General features: G+C 43.6%; 1 protein-coding gene across 1 annotated transcript in view; it reads right to left on the bottom strand.

The window, feature by feature from the left end:
- Nucleotides 1-14,471: 14,471 nt before the first annotated feature.
- LOC129696724 (sorting nexin-31-like) overlaps nucleotides 14,472-20,358 on the bottom strand; it is a 108,471-nt gene continuing 102,584 nt past the window's right edge. The window contains exon 14 of the mRNA XM_055634857.1: nucleotides 14,472-14,734. Within this exon, the coding sequence (XP_055490832.1) occupies nucleotides 14,636-14,734 (99 nt within the window). The 3' untranslated portion in view covers nucleotides 14,472-14,635. The remainder of the gene's footprint in view (nucleotides 14,735-20,358) is intronic.

Below are 20,358 nucleotides of genomic sequence, written 5' to 3'. Positions count from 1 at the left end.
GGATGTGTCTCCCTCCGCTGGTCCAGTCTCCCCCCACCCCCGTCTCCCACTCTCATCTGCCCCCTCCATCTCGCAGTTACACCCCGCTACCAGACACCCCCGTTCCTCAGATTAAATACATTTTTACACATAAATCATGAAAGAGATAAGAATTTATACACAATTTATACAGTCAGTACTTTGTTTGCTTTTTCTTTACAGCGAGTGACCTTTGAGAAATCTCATGATTCCTTGCGTTTTTCGGAATACCAAACTCACTTATAGGCACTGCTCTTGACCAGATCCCCCTGACCCCTGGGAGCGGTCTCTCACACCACTGCATCATTTAGTAGCAACATTAACTGTAGCTGAAAGAATGTTGTTGGTTTGTGGCCAGACTCTGTCAAACCCGGCCTGCTTCTACTGGGCTTCTACTGGGCTACACACACACAGATAACTGCTGGAACTTGCAACGCAACAAAAAGGAATGCCACAATGTCTGCTTCAGTGTGCTGCAAGATGGTGGAACACAAAACCTCTTTCTGTACTCTGTCTGACTATCACAAACAGCATTAAGGCCTCCTAAAACACTGTTTTAACACCAAAGCAACAGTTTCTGGCCCACCTCCAACAGTGATGAATTCCTTATGTGCTACTTTGAAGTTTTATCCAAGATTTTTGTGTTCAGCTATCCTGAAATCCTAACCTTCTGACTAAAGGCAAGAGTACTAACTGGCTGACACAGCCCCACAGGTGCCTCTTTTGAAGATAATCTGATTTCATTTCACATGCCCGCCCTTTCCCAATAACCCCGTAAATTATTTATTTTCAATGCATTCAGGTATTTTTGAAAGACTTTTTGGAATTTCATTCCATCATTCTTCATAGATTGTGTTCCAGATTGCAAATGTCCATGGAAAAAAGATGCCTTAAGATCTCCTTTGGTCCTTTTGCCAATTCTTTTAAATCGATGGCCTCTGGATTGTGATCAATTATGCAGGAGAAACAGTCTGTCCTTACTAGTCCTGTTAAAATCTCTCAATTAGACTTTCCTTTAATAACCCTGATCAAAAATAATCCCAGCTTCTCCTGCCCCGTTGGCAAACTGAAGTTCCTCATCTCTAGTGAACTTCCTCTGCTTCACTTCCCACTGAGTGTTTCCCAGAAATTGGTGTAAAATCTAGCTGAGGTCAATAGTTTGTATTACAAAATCAGTAGTACGGTTCCTAACTGCCTGGTCAGTTTGCCCTACTACCTATAATGATTTGTGAATATACACTGCGTTTAAGAAGGAACTGCAGATGCTGGAAAAAAGGCAACGTTTCGGGCCAAAACCCTGAAGTCTGAAGAAGGGTTTTGGCCCGAAACTTTGCCTATTTCCTTCGCTCCATAGATTCTGCTGCCACCCACTAAGTTTCTCCAGCATTTTTGTATACCTGTGAATATACACTTCTGGGTGTTTATTGCGTGCAGCTCTGGTCAACCCATTACAAGAGGCTTTGCAATGGTGCAGAAGAGATTCACCAGGGAGTATTAGCTATAATAAGGAGTGGCTGCTCAAACTTGGATTGGTCCATCAGAGGCTGAGGCGTAGCCTGATAGAAGTGTGTTCACCCGATGCCTTTTTAGTGCCTTCCCTCACAGTGAATTCTGCTGTGGGGGGACGTTTCATGTTGATTTCTATAGTGTACTGTTCTGTGTCTTTTTTTCTTTTTTTCTTTTTTGTTTTGTATGGATTTATTGACATTTGATCTGTTCAATTAATTTAATCATTCTCTGTAAAGCACTTTGGTTCAAATACTGGTTTTGTTGAAAAGTGCTATATAAATAAACATTATTATTATTATTATTATTATTAAATTACGAGAGGCATGGATAGGGTAGACAGTCAGAGTCTTTATCCCCCAGGGTGAAAATATCAGATAATGGAGGCCATAGATTTATTAAGGGGGAGTATGTTCAAAGAGGATTTGCAAGGCAACTTTTGCATTTACACACGAGTGGTGGATGCCTGGCTGCCAAAATACAGGGTGGAAGCAACGTTTAAGAGATATTTAGACCGGCACGTGAAACAGGCAAGGCATGGTTCATCTACAGGCAGATGCAGATTAATTTAAATCGGTAGGTTGGTTGGTGCAAGCATTATGGGCCAAACGGCCTCATCTGTTTTACATTCTAGGTCCATCTGCCCCATCTCCGTTACCATTTAGATTTTGCTGCCTCCGTGTTGTACCTCCTTAAGTACTTGTCTGAATTCCTTGGTTGCATTCAACTGCATCTGGTTTGTGTCCACCTAGTCGACATTCTCCTGCTGTTTGCTATTATCCTTCTTGCTATTTACTACTTTGCCAAATTGGTACCATCTACAAACTTCAGTGTTGTACTCTCTACCCCAAGGCCAAATCAATAAACAAAATAAGATATTATCCCAATCCTCATCCTTGAAAGCACCTTATTATAAATGTTACCATAGAGAAGCAAATGTCCATTCTACACATTGCTTTTCTTTCTACAGTAAAGCTGATAGTGCCTCCTATCCTTCAGGCTATTTCAGAAGTTGTTACCGATCCTTCAGTGCCACATGATTAAGTCTGTACATGTTACTTCATCAAAAGAATTTGGAAATCCATTTAGCCTTTGTCCCTCTCTGTGGCTTCATCAAACCCAGGAAGCACACGGCACAGCAGGTAGCACTGCTGCTTAATGGCTCTGGTCACCTGGGTTCAATCCTGATCTGCAGAGTGCTGGATGCAGAGAGTTTGCACATCATTCTTGTGGCTTTCCTCTGCGATGCACTGCTTTCCTCGCATGTCCCAAAGACATGCACACTGGTGGATTCATTGCTGGTTGATGGGGTGTGGTAGGAGAATTGGAAGGGAGTTTAAAGGATTTTGTATATAAATAGTTTGGCAGGAATGCAATTTACAGAATTACTCCGTGAGCCAGAATGGATTATTTGAACGAATGGCCTCTTCCAGCTGCTATGGTCAGGCAAACGCCTCCGTCGCCATGCTCCGTTAATATGAAAAAGAATATGTGATTCTGTTCCATTCTGTTTGTAGTTTGTTTGGTTGTTTGTTTGTTTGTTTTTTGCACAAAGTCCGCGAGCATTGCCACTTTTCATTTCACTGCACATCTCGTATGTGTATGTGACGAATAAACTTGACTTGACTTGACTTCTGTCATAGAAACATAGAAAATAGGTGCAGGAGTAGGCCATTCGGCCCTTCGAGCCTGCACCGCTATTCAATATGATCATAACTGATCATCCAACTCAGTATCCTGTTCCTGCCTTCTCTCCATACCCCCTGATCCCTTTAGCCACAAGGGCCACATCTAACTCCCTCTTAAATATAGCCAATGAACTGGCCTCAACTACCTTCTGCGGCAGAGAATTCCACAGATTCACCACTCTGTGTGAAAAAAGATTTCCTCATCTCGGTCCTAAAAGATTTCCCCCTTATCCTTAAATTATGACCCCTTGTTCTGGACTTCCCCAACATCGGGAACAATCTTCCTGCATCTAGCCTGTCCAACCCCTTAAGAATTTTGTAAGTTTCTATAAGATCCCCCCTCAATCTTCTAAATTCTAGCGAATACAAACCGAGTCTATCCAGTCTTTCTTCATATGAAAGTCCTGACATCCCAGGAATCAGTCTGGTGAACCTTCTCTGTACTCCCTCTATGGCAAGAATGTCCTTCCTCAGATTAGGAGACCAAAACTGTACGCAATACTCCAGGTGTGGTCTCACCAAGACCCTGTACAACTGCAGTAGAACCTCCCTGCTCCTATACTCAAATCCTTTTGCTATGAATGCTAAAATGTTAAAATGTCATGTTAAAATGAGAAATCTAGAATTCCCCATTGGTGCTTAAATGTGCCAGCATTTGGAGGGGTACACGTGACTCCGTACCTCTGTGGGGCGAGGGTTCCGGCATGTGTCCATAACCTCATAAAATGCTCTTTTTTGGGATAGCTGTCACTGCCTGTCCCTCTTCAACACCATTACACCAACAAAATGTGCCTTCAGTAAATGCAGCTCAACTGTCCTGACTCTTTACTGCTGCAAAGAGAGCTATTGTTGATTCTAGACAACATTTTCCCCACTACTGATGTTGGCCAATTTATCCTGCAGTGACCAGAATTATCACTCTTTATTTACTTTCTATGCACATGCAAAGTTTCATGATCAAACTAGCAAAATGAATAATTTTGTTATCCTGTTTTTACAAAGAACAGGATAAAGAAAGTATTCATTTTGCTAGTTAGATCGTATTTTATGAGGTTATGGACAAATTTGGAACTGAATATTGAATTCAACAATTTCGGGAAAACAATAAGCCTTTTTTCCCCCTCTTAATATTTTGGTTTCAATTCCTCCACTCGTTCCTTTCTTTTCACTCACTAACTGCCAGTACTTAATGCAAGTGTCACCATGACAACTTTTGTCTGCCTCCTTTCATAATTCTCCCTGCCTCTCGTCAGATTAACTAACCCAAGATTGTTTTCTCACTGTTCCAGTTTTGAAGATGAATAATTGACTGTGCTTCTCCCTCCACAGATGCTGAATAACTTGCTTCCACCGTTTTCTGTTCGTGTTTCAAATTTGCAGAATCTGCTTTCGTTTCATTATTCACCTGCTTTTGACGAGAAAACACTTCTGCTTTAACCTTGTTGAAACTGAAACAACGTGAGACAGGAACTCAATGTCCTGCCTAGATTCATCGTTCCTGGGTGTTGTTTGATGAGCTAACCTGGAATCAAAGATTTGGTGTTAAATGTGCCAGCTATTGGAAGGGGGCACGTGACTCTATACCTCCGTGGGGTGAAGGTTCAGGCACGTGTCCATAACCTCATAAAATTCTCTTTTTTAGCAATATAGAAAAATAGGTGCAGGAGTAGGCCATTCAGCCCTTCGAGCCAGCACCACCATTCAATATGATCATATAACTATATAACCATATAACAATTACAGCACGGAAACAGGCCATCTCAGCCCTACAAGTCCGTGCCGAACAAATTTTTTTTCCCTTAGTCCCACCTGCCTGCACTCATACCATAACCCTCCATTCCCTTCTCATCCATATTCCTATCCAATTTATTTTTAAATGATACCAACGAACCTGCCGACACCACTTCCACTGGAAGCTCATTCCACACCGCTACCACTCTCTGAGTAAAGAAGTTCCTCCTCATGTTACCCTTAAACTTCTGTCCCTTAATTCTGAAGTCATGTCCTCTTGTTTGAATCTTCCCTATTCTCAAAGGGAAAAGCTTGTCCACATCAACTCTGTCTATCCCTCTCATCATTTTAAAGACCTCTATCAAGTCCCCCCTTAACCTTCTGCGCTCTAGAGAATAAAGACCTAACTTATTCAACCTATCTCTGTAACTTAGTTGTTGAAACCCAGGCAACATTCTAGTAAATCTCCTCTGTACTCTCTCTATTTTGTTGACATCCTTCCTATAATTGGGCGACCAAAATTGTACACCATACTCCAGATTTGGTCTCACCAATGCCTTGTACAATTTTAACATGACATCCCAGCTTCTATACTCAATGCTCTGATTTATAAAGGCTAGCATACCAAAAGCTTCTTTACCACCCTATCTATATGAGATTCCACCTTCAAGGAACTATGCACGGTTATTCCTATGGCCATCTAAAATAATTACCCCATTCCTGCTTTTCCCCCATATCCCTTGATGCTTTTAGCCCTTAGAGCTAAATGTAACTCTCTTGAAATCTCTTTAGGACAGCTGTCACTGCCTGTCCCTCTTCAACATTACACAGACAGAATGTGCCTTCAATGAATGCAGGTCAACTGTCCTGGTCCTGCCTCTTGTTTCCTGCATTGGTGGTTGAAAGTATTATTCACCTAAACTTGACAGGGAGAATGCACAAACACTAAGGATGAGATACCTAGGATACTAATGTACAGGGGTGGAGTTCCATCTGCCAACCAGTGCGTTCAAGCCAAATAAACAGGGCTGTAATTAGGCAAAGCATTTTGTTAAACTCAAACACCCAATGCTCACACAAATCAGGTGGAAATCTTAATTAAGATTTTGCACTTTTCAGGTACAAAAATCAAATGGACAGGGGGGGAAACACACAAAGGAACAGATAGTATTAGATACAATTATGAGAGGCGTAGATAGTTTAGATATGGTGTACAATTTTGGTCGCCCAATTATAGGAAGGATGTCAACAAAATAGAGAGAGTACAGAAGAGATTTACTAGAATGTTGCCTGGGTTTCAACAACTAAGTTACAGAGATAGGTTGAATTAAGTTAGGCCTTTATTCTCTGGAGCGCAGAAGGTTAAGGGGGGACTTGATAGAGGTCTTTAAAATGATGAGAGGGATAGACAGAGTTGATGTGGACAAGCTTTTCCCTTTGAGAATAGGGAAGATTCAAACAAGAGGACATGACTTCAGAATTAAGGGACAGAAGTTTAGGGGTAACATGAGGGGGAACTTCTTTACTCAGAGAGTGGTAGCGGTGTGGAATGAGCTTCCAGTGGAAGTGGTGTCGGCAGGTTCGTTGTTATCATTTAAAAATAAATTGGATAGGCATATGGATGAGAAGGGAATGGAGGGTTATGGTATGAGTGCAGGCAGGTGGGACTAAGGGAAAAAAATTTGTTCGGCACGGACTTGTAGGGCCGAGAAGGCCTGTTTCCGTGCTGTAATTGTCATATGGTTATATGGTTAATCAGAGGCTTTTTCTCGAATATACAATATTTTATTACATGTCATTTGAACCTCAGTGAGGCTCAAACGGAACTCCGTTTCCACAGACAAACAGACAATTCCTACAAGAAAGACAAACAATTTAATTCACACAAACATCCATCCCAGTGAATCTTCTCCTCACTGTGATGGAAGGCAAAGTATTTTCTCTCCCTTGCACCATTTCTCTCCCGATGTTGAAGCCCCAGGCGGGCGATGGTAAGTCCCACGGCAATTTAAGGCCGCGCCGGGCGTTGTACGTCCCCGTTCAAGGCCCAAAAGTCACAATGTTGGAGCCCCCGGCGGGGGCTGGAATGTGCCGCGGCCATTTAAAGCCACGCCGGGCGATGTACGACCCGCTCCGGAGGTCGTTCCAACCCTGCGAAACGGGCGGGAGAAGTCGCGTTGCGGGATCTCCGAAACGGAAAAGTTGGAAATATCAAATACTGGAGGGTTTTTTTTTAAATAGAAAAAATACTGTCTTAAAGTTTTCCCAAAAGATTGGTGGGTGCTTGGAATATTCAAGAAAGGTGGTGAAAACGGAATCACAGTACCTTGCAAAAGAGATTGGATGGACATTTAAAGAGTCAGTCATACAGCATGGAAACAGGCCCAACGTGCTGATGCCAAACAAGATGGACATTATTGCCATAGAGGGAGTGCAGAGACGGTTCATCAGACTGATTCCTGGGATGTCAGGACTGTCTTATGAAGAAAGACTGGATAGACTTGGTTTATACTCTCTAGAATTTAGAAGATTGAGAGGGGATCTTATAGAAACTTACAAAATTCTTAAGGGGTTGGACAGACTAGATGCAGGAAGATTGTTTCCCGATGTTGGGGAAGTCCAGGACAAGGGGTCACAGCTTAAGGATAAGGGGGGAAATCCTTTAAAACCGAGATGAGGAGAACTTTTTTCACACAGAGAGTGGTGAATCTCTGGAACTCTCTGCCGCAGAGGGTAGTTGAGGCCAGTTCATTGGCTATATTTAAGAGGGAGTTAGATGTGGCCCTTGTGACTAAGGGGATCAGGGGGGTATGGAGAGAAGGCAGGTATGGGATACTGAGTTGGATGATCAGCCATGATCATATTGAATGGCGGTGCAGGCTCGAAGGGCCGAATGGCCTACTCCTGCACCTAATTTCTATGTTTCTAAGATGCTCCATCTACACTGGCCTCAACTGCAACATTTGACCCATATCCATTTAAACCTTTCCTTTCCATGGACCTGTCCAAATGTCTTTTAAATCTTGTTTTTTGAACCTGCCTCAACTACCCCCTCTGGTAGCACGCTCATTATACCCACAACCCTCTTCGTGAAAAAGTTGCCCAGCAGGCTCCTATTATATGTTTGCCCTCACCTTAAACCTCGGTCCTCTGATTCTTAATTACCTACTCTGAATTAAAGTACCCTCTCTATTCCCCTCATGATCTTATAACACCTCTATAAGATCACCTCGCATCTTCCTGCCCTCCAAAGAATAAAGCTCGAACCTGCCTAAACAATCCTGATAGCTCAGGCCCTCAAGTCCTGGCAACATCCTCCTAAATCTTCTCTGCACTCTTTCCACCTCAACATCTTTCCTGTAGCAGGGTGAGCAAAACTGAAAACAGTTCTCAAAATGTGGCCTCACCAACGTCTTGTACAGTTCTAACATAACATCACAACTTATTTATGCAATACCCTGACGAATGAAAGCCAATGTGCCAAAAGCCTTCTTGACCACCCCATCAACCTGTGATGCCATTTTCAAGGAACCATGTACCTGCACTCCTAGGTCCCTCTGCTCCCCAACACCCCCTAAACCCCTGCCATTTACTGTGAAGCCCCTGTCCTGGTTTGACCTCAAAATCCCACACCTCACACTTATCTGCATTAACCATTTCTCAGCCCACGATCAAAATCCTGCTGTAATTTTTGATAACCATCTACACTATCTACAATATCGCCTACATTTGTGTCATTTAAGAGAGAATGATTTACAGGGCTAGAAACATAGAAAATATGTGCAGGAGTAGGCCATTCAGCCCTTCGAGCCTGCACCGCCTTTCAATATGATCATGGCTGATCATCCAACTCAGTATCCCGTACCTGCCTTCTCTCCATACCCTCTGATCCCTTTAGCCACAAGGGCCACATCTAACTCCCTCTTAAATATAGCCAATGAACTGGCCTCAACTACCTTCTGTGGCAGAGAATTCCAGAGATTCACCACTCTCTGTGTGAAAAAAGATTTCCTCATCTCGGTCCTAAAAGATTTCCCTCTTATCCTTAAACAGTGACCCCTTGTCCTGGAAGGAAAGAGGGGATTAAGAAGTCTTCTCAGATAGCAACCTGCATATATTCAATGGCTTGAATGGCCTTAATTGGTGCCTAACAACTGTTTTTAAATCCTAGCCTGCGAAAGAAATGAACCTTTGCTGCATCTGAAGTAAACCAAAATTGTAATCTAGTTCCGAATCACTTAAATCGTGCAGTTTCAATCTCTTTATAAACCGCTTTATGATAGAAACTGATACATAATTTGCCTTGCAATATAATTTCTAAATTTAAATTTATAAGCAAGGACTCCAATCCCGCTCAACAGCAGCACTTACACATTTTTGAACATATTGCTCCATACCAAATTGAATAACTCGAAATTCTTCCAGGTACCTTTCCATTCACCAAGAAATTCTGCATTCATTTTCATTACTTAAGTGATAGGAGCAGAATTAGGCCATTCGGCCCATCAAGTCTACTCTGCCATTCAATCATGGCGGGTCTATCTCTCCCTCCTATCCACATTCTCCTGTCTTCTCCCCATAGGCCCTAATCAAGAATCTCTCTATCTCTGCCTTAAAAATATCCATTAACTTGGCCTCCACAGCCTTCTGTGGCAATGAGTTCCACAGAATCTGTCAATCTGAATCCGTACCAACACCTCCAAAAGTCTGAAGAAGGGTTTCGGCCCAAAACGTTGCCTATTTCCTTCGCTCCATAGATGCTGCTGCACCCGCTGAGTTTCTCCAGCTTTTTTGTGTACCTCCAAATGAATGATCCATTATCTAGTAAGACAGCCTTTTGTGTGACATATAAAATTTCTCCTGAAAACACACGAATATTAACTTCCAAAAGTCCCCCCCACATCCGCCATTTTAGTTGTGTCCTCAAAACATCACACAGATTTGTCCAACTTCAGTCTGAAGGAGAGTCTCGACCCGAAACGTCACCTATTCCTCTGCTCCATAGATGCTGCCTCACCCACTAAGTTCCTCCAGCACTTTTGTCCACCTTCGATTTTTCCAGCACCTGCAGTTCTTTCTTAAACGTTTATACCAAGCAAATTAACCTACAAAGCTGTATGTCATTGCAGTATGGGAAGAGACTGGAGATCCCGGCAAAAAAAACACACAGGTCACAGGGAGAACATACAAACTCCATACAGCCAAACACCCTCAGTCAGTCAGGACTGACATATGATGAAAGAATGGGTCGACTGGGCTTGTATTCACTGAAATTTAGAACGATGAGAGGGGACCCCAGTCTGTGAGGTTAGACAAGCACACCTCTTCAACCCTCACCCTGAACACCGGCGTTCCTCAGGGCTGTGTGCTGAGCCCCCTCCTCTACTCCCTCTTCACCTATGACTGCACACCTGTACATGGTACTAACACCATCATCAAGTATGCAGATGATACAACGGTGATTGGCCTCATCAGCAACAACGATGAGCTGGCCTACAGGGAGGAGGTCCAGCACTTAGCAGCATGGTGCGCTGACAACAACCTGGCCCTTAACTCCAAGAAGACCAAGGAGCTCATTGTAGACTTCAGGAAGTCCAGAGGCGGCACGCACACCCCCATCCACATTAACGGGACGGAGGTGGAACGTGTTTCTAGCTTCAGGTTCCTGGGAGTCAACATCTCCGATGACCTCTCTTGGACCCACAATACCTCTACTCTGATCAAGAAGGCTCATCAGCGTCTCTTCTTCCTGAGGAGACTGAAGAAGGTCCATCTGTCTCCTCAGATCCTGGTGAACTTCTACCGCTGCACCATCGAGAGCATCCTTACCAACTGCATCACAGTATGGTATGGCAACTGCTCTGTCTCCGACCGGAAGGCATTGCAGAGGGTGGTGAAAATTGCCCAACGCATCACCGGTTCCACGCTCCCCTCCATTGAGTCTGTCGAAAGCAAGCGCTGTCTGCAGAGGGCGCTCAGCATCGCCAAGGACTGCTCTCACCCCAACCATGGACTGTTTACCCTCCTACCATCCGGGAGGCGCTACAGGTCTCTCCGTTGCCGAACCAGCAGGTTGAGGAACAGCTTCTTTCCGGCCGCTGTCACTCTACTAAACAACGTACCTCGGTGACTGCCAATCACCCCCCCCCGGACACTTATTTTTTTTTTTTTTTATTCAAATCGTTTGCTATGTCGCTCTTCAAGGGAGATGCTAAATGCATTTTGTTGTCTCTGTACTGTACACTGACAATGACAATTAAAATTGAATCTGAATCTGAATCTGAATCGGATCTTATAGATACATAAAAAAACTCTTAAAGGATTGGACTGGCTAAATGCAGGAAAAATGTTCCTCATGTTGGGGGAAAACCAGGGGTCACAGTTTAAGAATAAGGGATTGGCCATTTAGGACTGAGATGAGGAAGAACTTTTTCACCCAGAGAGTTGTGAATCTGTTGAATTTTCTGCCACAGAAGGCAGTGGAGGCCAATCCACTGGATGCTTTTTAGGTTAAAGGAATCAAGGGCTAAAGGAATCAAAGGATATGGGGAGAAAGCAGGAACGTGGTACTGATTTTAGACAATCAGCCATGATCATATTGACTGGCGGTGCAGGCTCGAAGGGCAGAATGACCTACCTGCTATGTTTCTATGATCGAATCTGGGTCACTTGTGATGCAAGGCAGCAACTCTATCGCTGTGCCACCTAAGTAAACTGAATTGAAAAATTACCCTGACATTTGCTTCTTGGAAGCAATGTCAAAGTCAGCAAACATTATGAAATGTAGGAAATTCAAGATGGCGGCGCTGGCTTAATAGCTGCGGCCCGCGTGCAGTCCGTCTGTTTTTTTCTTTCTTTCTTTTTTTTTGTTCCTTTGTCATGTTTTTAGTCAATTTTGTTTTATTAAGTTGTGTATGTGTGGGTGTGGGGTGGGAGAAACATGTTTTGGTCTCTTCCTTCGGGGGATGCAACTTTTTTCTGTCGTATATCCCGTCTCCGTCTGCGCCGAGGTCTAATGGCGGCACTGGCGGCCTCGGAGCTGTAGCAACACTCCAGCAGCAGCCCGACTCGGCCTCGGAGCTGTGGCGGCAGCAGCAGCAACTGCGACCCGACTCGGCCTTGGAGCTGTGGTGGCAACAGCAGCAGCAGCACTCGGCCTCGGAGCTGTGGCAGCAGCAGCAGCATTAGCAACTGCGACCCGACTCGGCCTCGGAGATGTGGCGGCAGCAGCGACCACCCGCGGAGTTTGAACCGGCCCGTTCGCGGAGCACGGTTGAGCCACGGGACTTACCATCACCCGGTGGGCTCACAACATCTGGAGCCTGGATCGCCTCGGCGCAGACAGAGAACAAAGAGACAGAGACTTCCATCACAGTGAGGAGGTGTTTGGTGAACTCACTGTGGTGGATGTTAAATTTGTGTTGATTGTGTGTTTTTGTCATTTTTATTATATGTATGACTGCAGGGAAACAAAATTTCGTTCAGACCGCAAGGTCTGAATGAGAAATAAAAATTCAATTCAATACCATGAATTGTCGCTCAGTCACTGAGTAGTTAAGATTCAGGGTTTTGCTGAGTCATTTGGATCATAAGACGAAAGACATGATATCTGATCCATGCTCATACAACCAAGATCAGACATTGTGGAAGGAGGCACTCCTTTCCTGATAGCCTAATCATTTGCAGAATGGGGAAATTGGGAAGGCAAATGGAGAGGTGAAAGTGGGTCAAAGATTTGTTCAATATCAATTACTACCTCCAGCACACCATGCCCTCCAAGAATCCCAAACCAAGAGCACATTTGTATTTTTAAGAGAATGGCATGTCTGCAAAGGAGAAAACAGACAAGAATAGCAAGCAAGCAACCGAGGTACAATGAAAAGCCTTTTGTTGTGTGCTATCTAGTCAGCAGAAAGACAATACATGATTCCAATCGATCCATTTACAGTGTATAGATACATGATGAGGGAATATGTTTAGTGCAAGGTAAAGCCAGCAAAGTCCGATCAAGAATGGTCTGAAGGTCAGCAAAGAGGGGGATAGTAGTTCAGGACTGCAGGTTACACAAAAAAGCTGGAGAAACTCAGCGGGTGCAGCAGCATCTATGGAGCGAAGGAAATAGGCAACGTTTCGGGCCGAAACCCTTCTTCAGACTGATCGGGGGCGGGGGTGGGTGGGGACAAGAAAGGGAAAAGGAGGAGTAGCCAGAAGGCTGGGGGATGGGAGGAGACAGCAGGGGTGCTGAGGAAGGGGAGGAGACAGCAAGGACTAACAAAATTGGGAGAATTCGATGTTCATGCCCCCGGGGTGCAGACTCCCCAAACGGAATGCTCTCTGGTTCAGGACTGCTCTCTGGTTGTGGTAGGACTATTCAGTTGCCTGATAACAGCAATTGAGCCATTTAGAATCAAAGTTTTGTTTAACAAGTCTGTTTATTATGGTTCAACATGTAACACTGTGCATGGCTTTATCGCATAACGTTTAAATATAAAAGATAAAAATCTACCAAAGTGAACAATGTGATAACTTCAAAGTTAAACCGACATTTTATGAATCATGATAGCTTCAAAAAAAATACTGTGCTTGACCACTTAGTATGAGACTAAATACTTCACTTCAGCTATGATTCTCCACTCTGGAATTCATATGCAGTCCAATATACCCTGAAATGTTTTCTGATTCCTTTAATAGTTAGTATAGATCATCACAGTCATTTCAGGCAAACTCCAGTGAAAATGTTAGAGCTTTCGTGCACTATCTTACTCTCATCTACATCAGTGATACTAGAGTGGTAACATTTCTTTTTGTTGAAACAGCAAAGTGTAATCCCATAGAGACACAGCCAACAAATTCAGAAGTATAACCAGCTTTTAAAGTGCAGTACCTCTAACTATTTCAGCAGTTGTGTCTAATTTCTGACCCACATCAGGGCCACCCCAACAAAGGGGATTGAAACAGTCCCACCAAGATTGTGAAAGGAAATGTAATCCTCGCTCATATCCTGCTCCTTCCTACTTGGATATGAAGATACTGATTATATTCTCAAAGTTCAGAACATTGAACCAAATAGAAAATGTAAAAATATAAGTTGTTGCCAATAAACTAAAGAACAACTTTTCCCCCCACTTCAAATAATGAAATTCCACAATCAATATTAGAGACTGTGCTACAATTGTGTTATCCGTGCTTAAAAGGAACAAAAATCGTGCCTTTGTAACTTCTACCGCCTGCACTAGTTATTTTCCAGACATATCCACAGTAGTCCTTTTCGGTTTACATAATCCAATGCATATAGCCCGGGTAACCAGCTCCTTGGGAGGAATAAAACCTCTCTAACATCTTGGGTAGAAAAGAACTGCAGATGCTGGTTTAAATCGAAGGTAGAAAACAAAATGCTGGAGTAACTCAGCGGGACAGGCAGCATCTCCTGAGAGAAGGAATGGGCGACGTTTAGGGTCGAGACCCTCTGAGAAGAGTCTCAACCCGAAACATCAACCATTCCTTTTCTCCAGAGATGCTGCCTGTCCCGCTGAGTTACTCCAGCATTTTTGTATCTACCTCCCTAGCATCTCTCCTATCAATAGAGAGAGTGGGCAATATGCAATCTACTCCCCCTGTAACATTAGAAGATCACGACCAAAAGTACAGCTCTATATGCTACTGCACCAAAATAGTGTTTATGTCGACCAAGATCATAACTGATCATCAGCAATGTATTCAAAGACACTGGCTTCATCTTTTCTTGCCACTTCCTTGCATTGTTTTCCTGGCACCGTTCCGATATGTTTGCTCTGGAAAATCAAGAAGAATCATTGGCGTTCAAATTGTCACAAATCATTTCTATTTGCACATAAAACGTACATTCCACTAAAACAGCCTCGTGAACTTCTACAAAGATGGAAAAATCTTCAACACATTACAAAATTGTGAAAACGATAACAATAATATTTTATACAAATTTTGCAAAGTCTACTCGTTGGCCTATTATCTGGTAACTTAGTAAATAACTTCATGATCATTCATAGATTAATCGAGGTAACTTGCCCAGAAACAGATTCCTCGATCCAACTCATCCATGATGCCCAAACATGCTAATCCCACCTGCCTTTGGTCATAGGTCCCCAATCTGAAAAGCAACCCTCCACTACCAGCTTCTGACCACTACCATCAAAGCAATGTTGTAACAAACTTGCTATCCCACCAGAGAACCCATGTTATAATCTTCTGGGCTAGCCTACCATGTGACCCTTGTCAAAGTCCACATAGACATTATCTATCACCCTGGTCTCAGCAATCCTCTTGGTTTATCCTCAAAAACACTCCCTCAAACTTATGAGACAAACGCATTTATGAGGCACAAGCAAAGCCATGATGACTATTCCTTATCACACCTTGCCATTCAAAATGCAAATCAGTCCTGCCCTTCAGAATCCCTTCTAGTAACTATCCACCACTTACGTTAGGTTCATCAACTTGTAGTTCCATGATTTATGCTTACAGCCCATCTTAAATAAAGGCATAACATGAAGTCAAACTTCAGTCTCCCAGTACTCATCTCCGATAATCTCATCCCTTCCTTCCCATTACATCCCAGGGTACACCAGGTGAGACTGAGATTTATCCACCTTGATGCGTTTCAAGACCTCCTTGGTGAAGTTGAAATACTCTAGGATATCACTGCTCTCTTCCCTGAACTCATGAGCTTCCATAACCTTCTGGATAGTGAATTCAGATGAGAAGGATTCATTTAAGACTCACCTATCTCCTGAGGCTCCACATGTCGATTACCATGCTGATCCTAAAGGACACCTACTCTCCCTAGTTAACCTTTTGCTTAATATATTTATTGCCTTTACCAGGAAATCACATCCCATTTTTGCCCTTCTAATTTTCCTCGTAAATGTTCCCTATGTCCCTTGTACTCAAGATACTTGCTTGATCCAAGCTGCATATACCCGACATATTTATTCATAGAAACATAGAAAATAGGTGCAGGAGTAGGCCATTTGGCCCTTTGAGCCTGCACCGCCTGCATCCAACTCAGTATCCCATCCTCTCCATACCCCGATCACCTTAGCCACAAGAGCCACATCTAACTCCCTCTTAAGTATAGCCAATGAACTGGCCTCAACTACCTTCTGTGGCAGCAAATTCCACAGATTCGCCACTCTGTGTGAAAAATGTTTTTCTCATCTTGGTCCTAAAAGACTTCCCTCTTATCCTTGAACTGTGACCCCTAGTTCTGGACTTCCCCGACATCGGGAATAATCTTCCTGCATCTAGCCTGTCCAACCCCTTAAGAATTTTGTACGTTTCTATAAGATATCCCTTCAATCTTCTAAATTCTAGCGTGTACAAGCCGAGCCAATTTTGTGATAATATGCACCTCTTGGTTATAACTTCTAATGCAGGGGTGGGAAACCTTTTCATGTTGGAATGCCGCATTAAGTTAGCTGTAATCTAATAAGGCCGCATCCAAGAAACTTCAATTAGATATACGTCACCATGTACATTATTTTGTTAAAATAGCCCTCATGACTTACTAATGTTTTAATAGTGGCCGTCAGTCAGGGAGGATTATTTTGTTGAATCTTCTTTTACTCTTTGGTATTTTAAATACGTTCATTTTAAGATTAAAATAAAATTCATAAAAGATGAACAAAAACATATTAATAATAATAAAAAGATTTGTTCTACAAAATTTGGATTCATTCAAAAGGCCGCACTGAATGGCTTAGAAGGCCGCAGGTTCCCCGCCCCTGTTCTAGTGTAACAAACATAACCAACATTCCTCAGACATGAAATATATAGGATACCCTTTAGTAAACAGGGAAGTATCATTCATGGTAAATTAGACGCTCCATTCTCTATTTGTAGAATTAAACCTTTTTATTGAATACAGTCAAAAATTAAACTGAGCCCAAACAATATATAGAGGTAGATTTTCCATCAGGACGTGGCCTAAAGGTAAAATACAAATAAACAATTCCTGATCATAAGATTATTGCCAATCTATTCTTTCAAGTGCCTACCCTGGGATATGCTGGTGCAAGGAATTCGCGGTGCAGGGAGTTCCGACGAGCAGGGGCGGAAAACCCGGGGGGTTGGGGTGGGGGCCAGAGGGGATACGCCCCCCCCATGTTTTGAGAGGTGAGGGACATGCCCCCCAAGTTTTTGTCATCCGGATTTTAAAATCTCTGCTTTCCGCGAGACAGCGGGGGTGGGACTGAGGATAGAGTGCGCAGATTGGAGGAGGGAGACGTGGCACAGACCTGCGTCTCATCCGCAGGCAGGATCGATCCCGGCCGGGTCTCCGGCGCTGTCCCAAGTGCCACCCCCCCCCCCCCCCCCCCCCCCCCCCCCCCCCCCCCCAGGGTGGTCAGACGCGAGCGGTGCTCCCAGGTCCACAGCCAGCGCAGAGATACAGCACTAAACCCAGCTCAACTCCGCCTGTCCAAGTGAACCTACAGCCCTCCTTGGACTTGCGGGTAATATGGTCAGCGCGGAGAAGCAGCGCTGGTGTCCCGTCAGTCCAGACAGGGCTGTAGATTAACCCGGTGAGACAGGCAGAGTTGTGCTGCATTTAGAAACATATAAACATAGAAAATAGGTGCAGGAGTAGGCCATTCGGCCCTTCAAGCCTGCACCGCCATTCAAGTGTGAGTGTGCGCATGCGCGCAATGCCGCCAAAAAATTGTGTCCCCCGTCTCCTCCATGTTTTGATAGCGAGTTCCGCTCTTGCCTACGAGCAAGGCTGTGGGAGACTAACTGAATGGGTTTCATAAGTTCTAGGAGCAGAACTAGGCCATTCTGCCCATCAAGTCCACTCTGCCATTCAATCATGGCTGATCTATCATTCCCTCTCAACCCCATTCTCCTGCCTTCTCCCTATAACCCCCAAAACCCTGATTTGCCAGCTGCTGCGGGTTGCAGGCATCTTCTGCTGTGTGAAAACTCAGTTCAGGGCAACATCTAAATGGTTGAATTACACAGCCTGGTTGGCCTATGCTTTTATTTGTGTACATTGCTGGGCATGATTTTAACAAAGCCAACCTTAAGAAACTGCTCCCTTACTTCCACCAACATGTCTCCTGCTGCACCAAAGGACCAAACGCCCTTGACCACTGCTACACCACCATTATGTGTCACCAAAATGTGACAGCCTTGATACCAATCAGCACGGGAGCACCTCAAGGCTGCGTGCTCAGCCCCCTGCTGTACTCACTCTATACTCATGACTGCGTAACCGGTAATAGTGCAAACTCCATCATCTATTTCGCCACTGATGGGGGCGAGTATAGTATAGAAGTGAGCAACCAACTGACCAAATGGTGCCAGCACAATAACCTGGCTCTCAACACCAGCAAAAGCAAGGAACTGATTGTGGACTTTGGAAGGGGTAGGTTGGGGACAACTGTCCCGTTTATATCAACGGGTCGATGGTGGAAAGGGTCAAGAGCTTCAAATTCCTGGGCGTGCATATTTCCGAAGATCTCTCCTGGTCCCAGAACACTGATGCAATTATAAAGAAAGCACAACAGCGCCTCTACTTCATGAGAAGATTACGGAGAGTCGGTTTGTCAAGGAAGACACTCTCGAACTTCTACAGGTGCACAGTAGAGAGCATGCTGACCGGTTGCATCGTGGCTTGGTTCGGCAACTTGAGCGCCCTGGAGAGGAAAGGACTGCAAAAAGTAGCAAACACTGCCCAGTCCATCATCGACTCTGACCTCCCTACCATCGAGGGGATTTACCACAGTCGCTGCCTCAAAAAGGCTGGCGGCATCATTAAAGACCCACACCATCCTGGCCACACACTCATCTCTCCGCTGCCTTCAGATAGAAGGTACAGGAGCCTGAAATCTGCAACATCCAGGTTCAGGAACAGCTCCTTCCCATCAGCCATCAGACTATTAAACTCAACTCAAACAAAAATCTGAACTTTAATAGCCTATTGCACTTTATATGCTTATTTAAGTGTGTATATATATATTCATTGGTATATAGGCACACTAATCTGTTCTGTATTTATTTTTGCCGACTATGTTCTGTTGTGCTGAAGCAAAGTAAGAATTTCATTGGCCTATCAGGGACACATGACAATAAACTCTCTTGAATCTTGAACTTGACATGGTCATCTGTCGGAATGGGTACATGATTGAAAGATGGAGCAGACTTGATGTGCCGAATGGCCTAATTCCACTCCCATGACTTATGAATCCAAGTCTGTTGTAACCTTGGGAGGGCCTGCAATTAAGTTTATTCGAGTGTGTTTCTTTTAAATGTTTGAATGTTTTTTTTAATTAATTTAATTTTAAAAAGAATTTCAGGTCATAAGGGCTTTGAATGTCTGTCAGAATTTGCAACCATTGAAGTTGGGGGTTAGCCACACTGGCTATCGCATTCGCTCTGTCAGCAGACAGGCAGTTCTGCCGGGAAAAAGCTCGTCTGGAACTGCACTAATAAACCCCGACATGCCTGGGGCTGAGGAATTTTGTGTTTCGTAACAAATGGTCTGGTTCAAGAACAGACAACCAGTGACTCAAGCAGCAGAAGGTTTGCCCAAAAATGCAAAATATGATGTTATGTTTGTTTAAGAGAATAGACAAAGTAAAATTCAGTGGAACTGAACTCATGTTGGTGATTATACTTTTAGGCCAGAAGTTACAGGGAAAACATGCACCCTGTTTGAGTCCACCAGTGGAAGATCATGTCAAACATGACCAAATGTGTTCAATATCTAAAAAAAAGTCAAGGCGCAAATCTGTCACAATATTGTTGAATTAAGAATACGTGGAAATGGGAAGTGGTTACATCCACTAAACCATTTGCTGGAACAAGTAAAAAGACAGAAGTAACTTTTAAAATGGAGAGTAAACATGTCTTGGCTAAGCCAGCAGTCAGGTGACTAATGCCAAAATGCTTTAAAAATCAAAAAGCAAAATCGAAACTGAAAAATATAAACCTCTCTTGACAATACATAATGCGATATAGCAGAATCTCAGGGCATGGCTGAACAATAGATTATTTTGCATTTGTCGTCAATGAAAGGGAAAATCTGCCAGTGCAACATAAAAGATTGAAGTAGTTTAGTTATATTTAATAGGAGTAAAAAGGAAAGGCTCTTGGCAGACATAACACCTACTCTGAATACTTTGCATTTTAAGTTACTAGGGGAATAAAGGATGGAACATACAAAGGCTTGTGGCCACAATTTTCCAATTGTCTTCAAACATGGCAGTGGTATTAAAGTGGTGAAGGACAGCAATTGGTACATCCCTGTTTAAAAATGAACTGGGAATTCAAAGCTAATGAGTCACTCGTTAATGGTGAAGAAACTTTCAGAGACAATAATCTGGGACAAAAGTAACTGCGTTTAGAAAATATATTGCTTATAAATGAAAGTCCCAATGGA

This window comes from Leucoraja erinacea, chromosome 4 (genome assembly GCF_028641065.1).
Source record: "Leucoraja erinacea ecotype New England chromosome 4, Leri_hhj_1, whole genome shotgun sequence".
Lineage (NCBI taxonomy): Eukaryota > Metazoa > Chordata > Chondrichthyes > Rajiformes > Rajidae > Leucoraja > Leucoraja erinaceus.
This window is presented reverse-complemented; position numbering and strand designations above follow the sequence as displayed.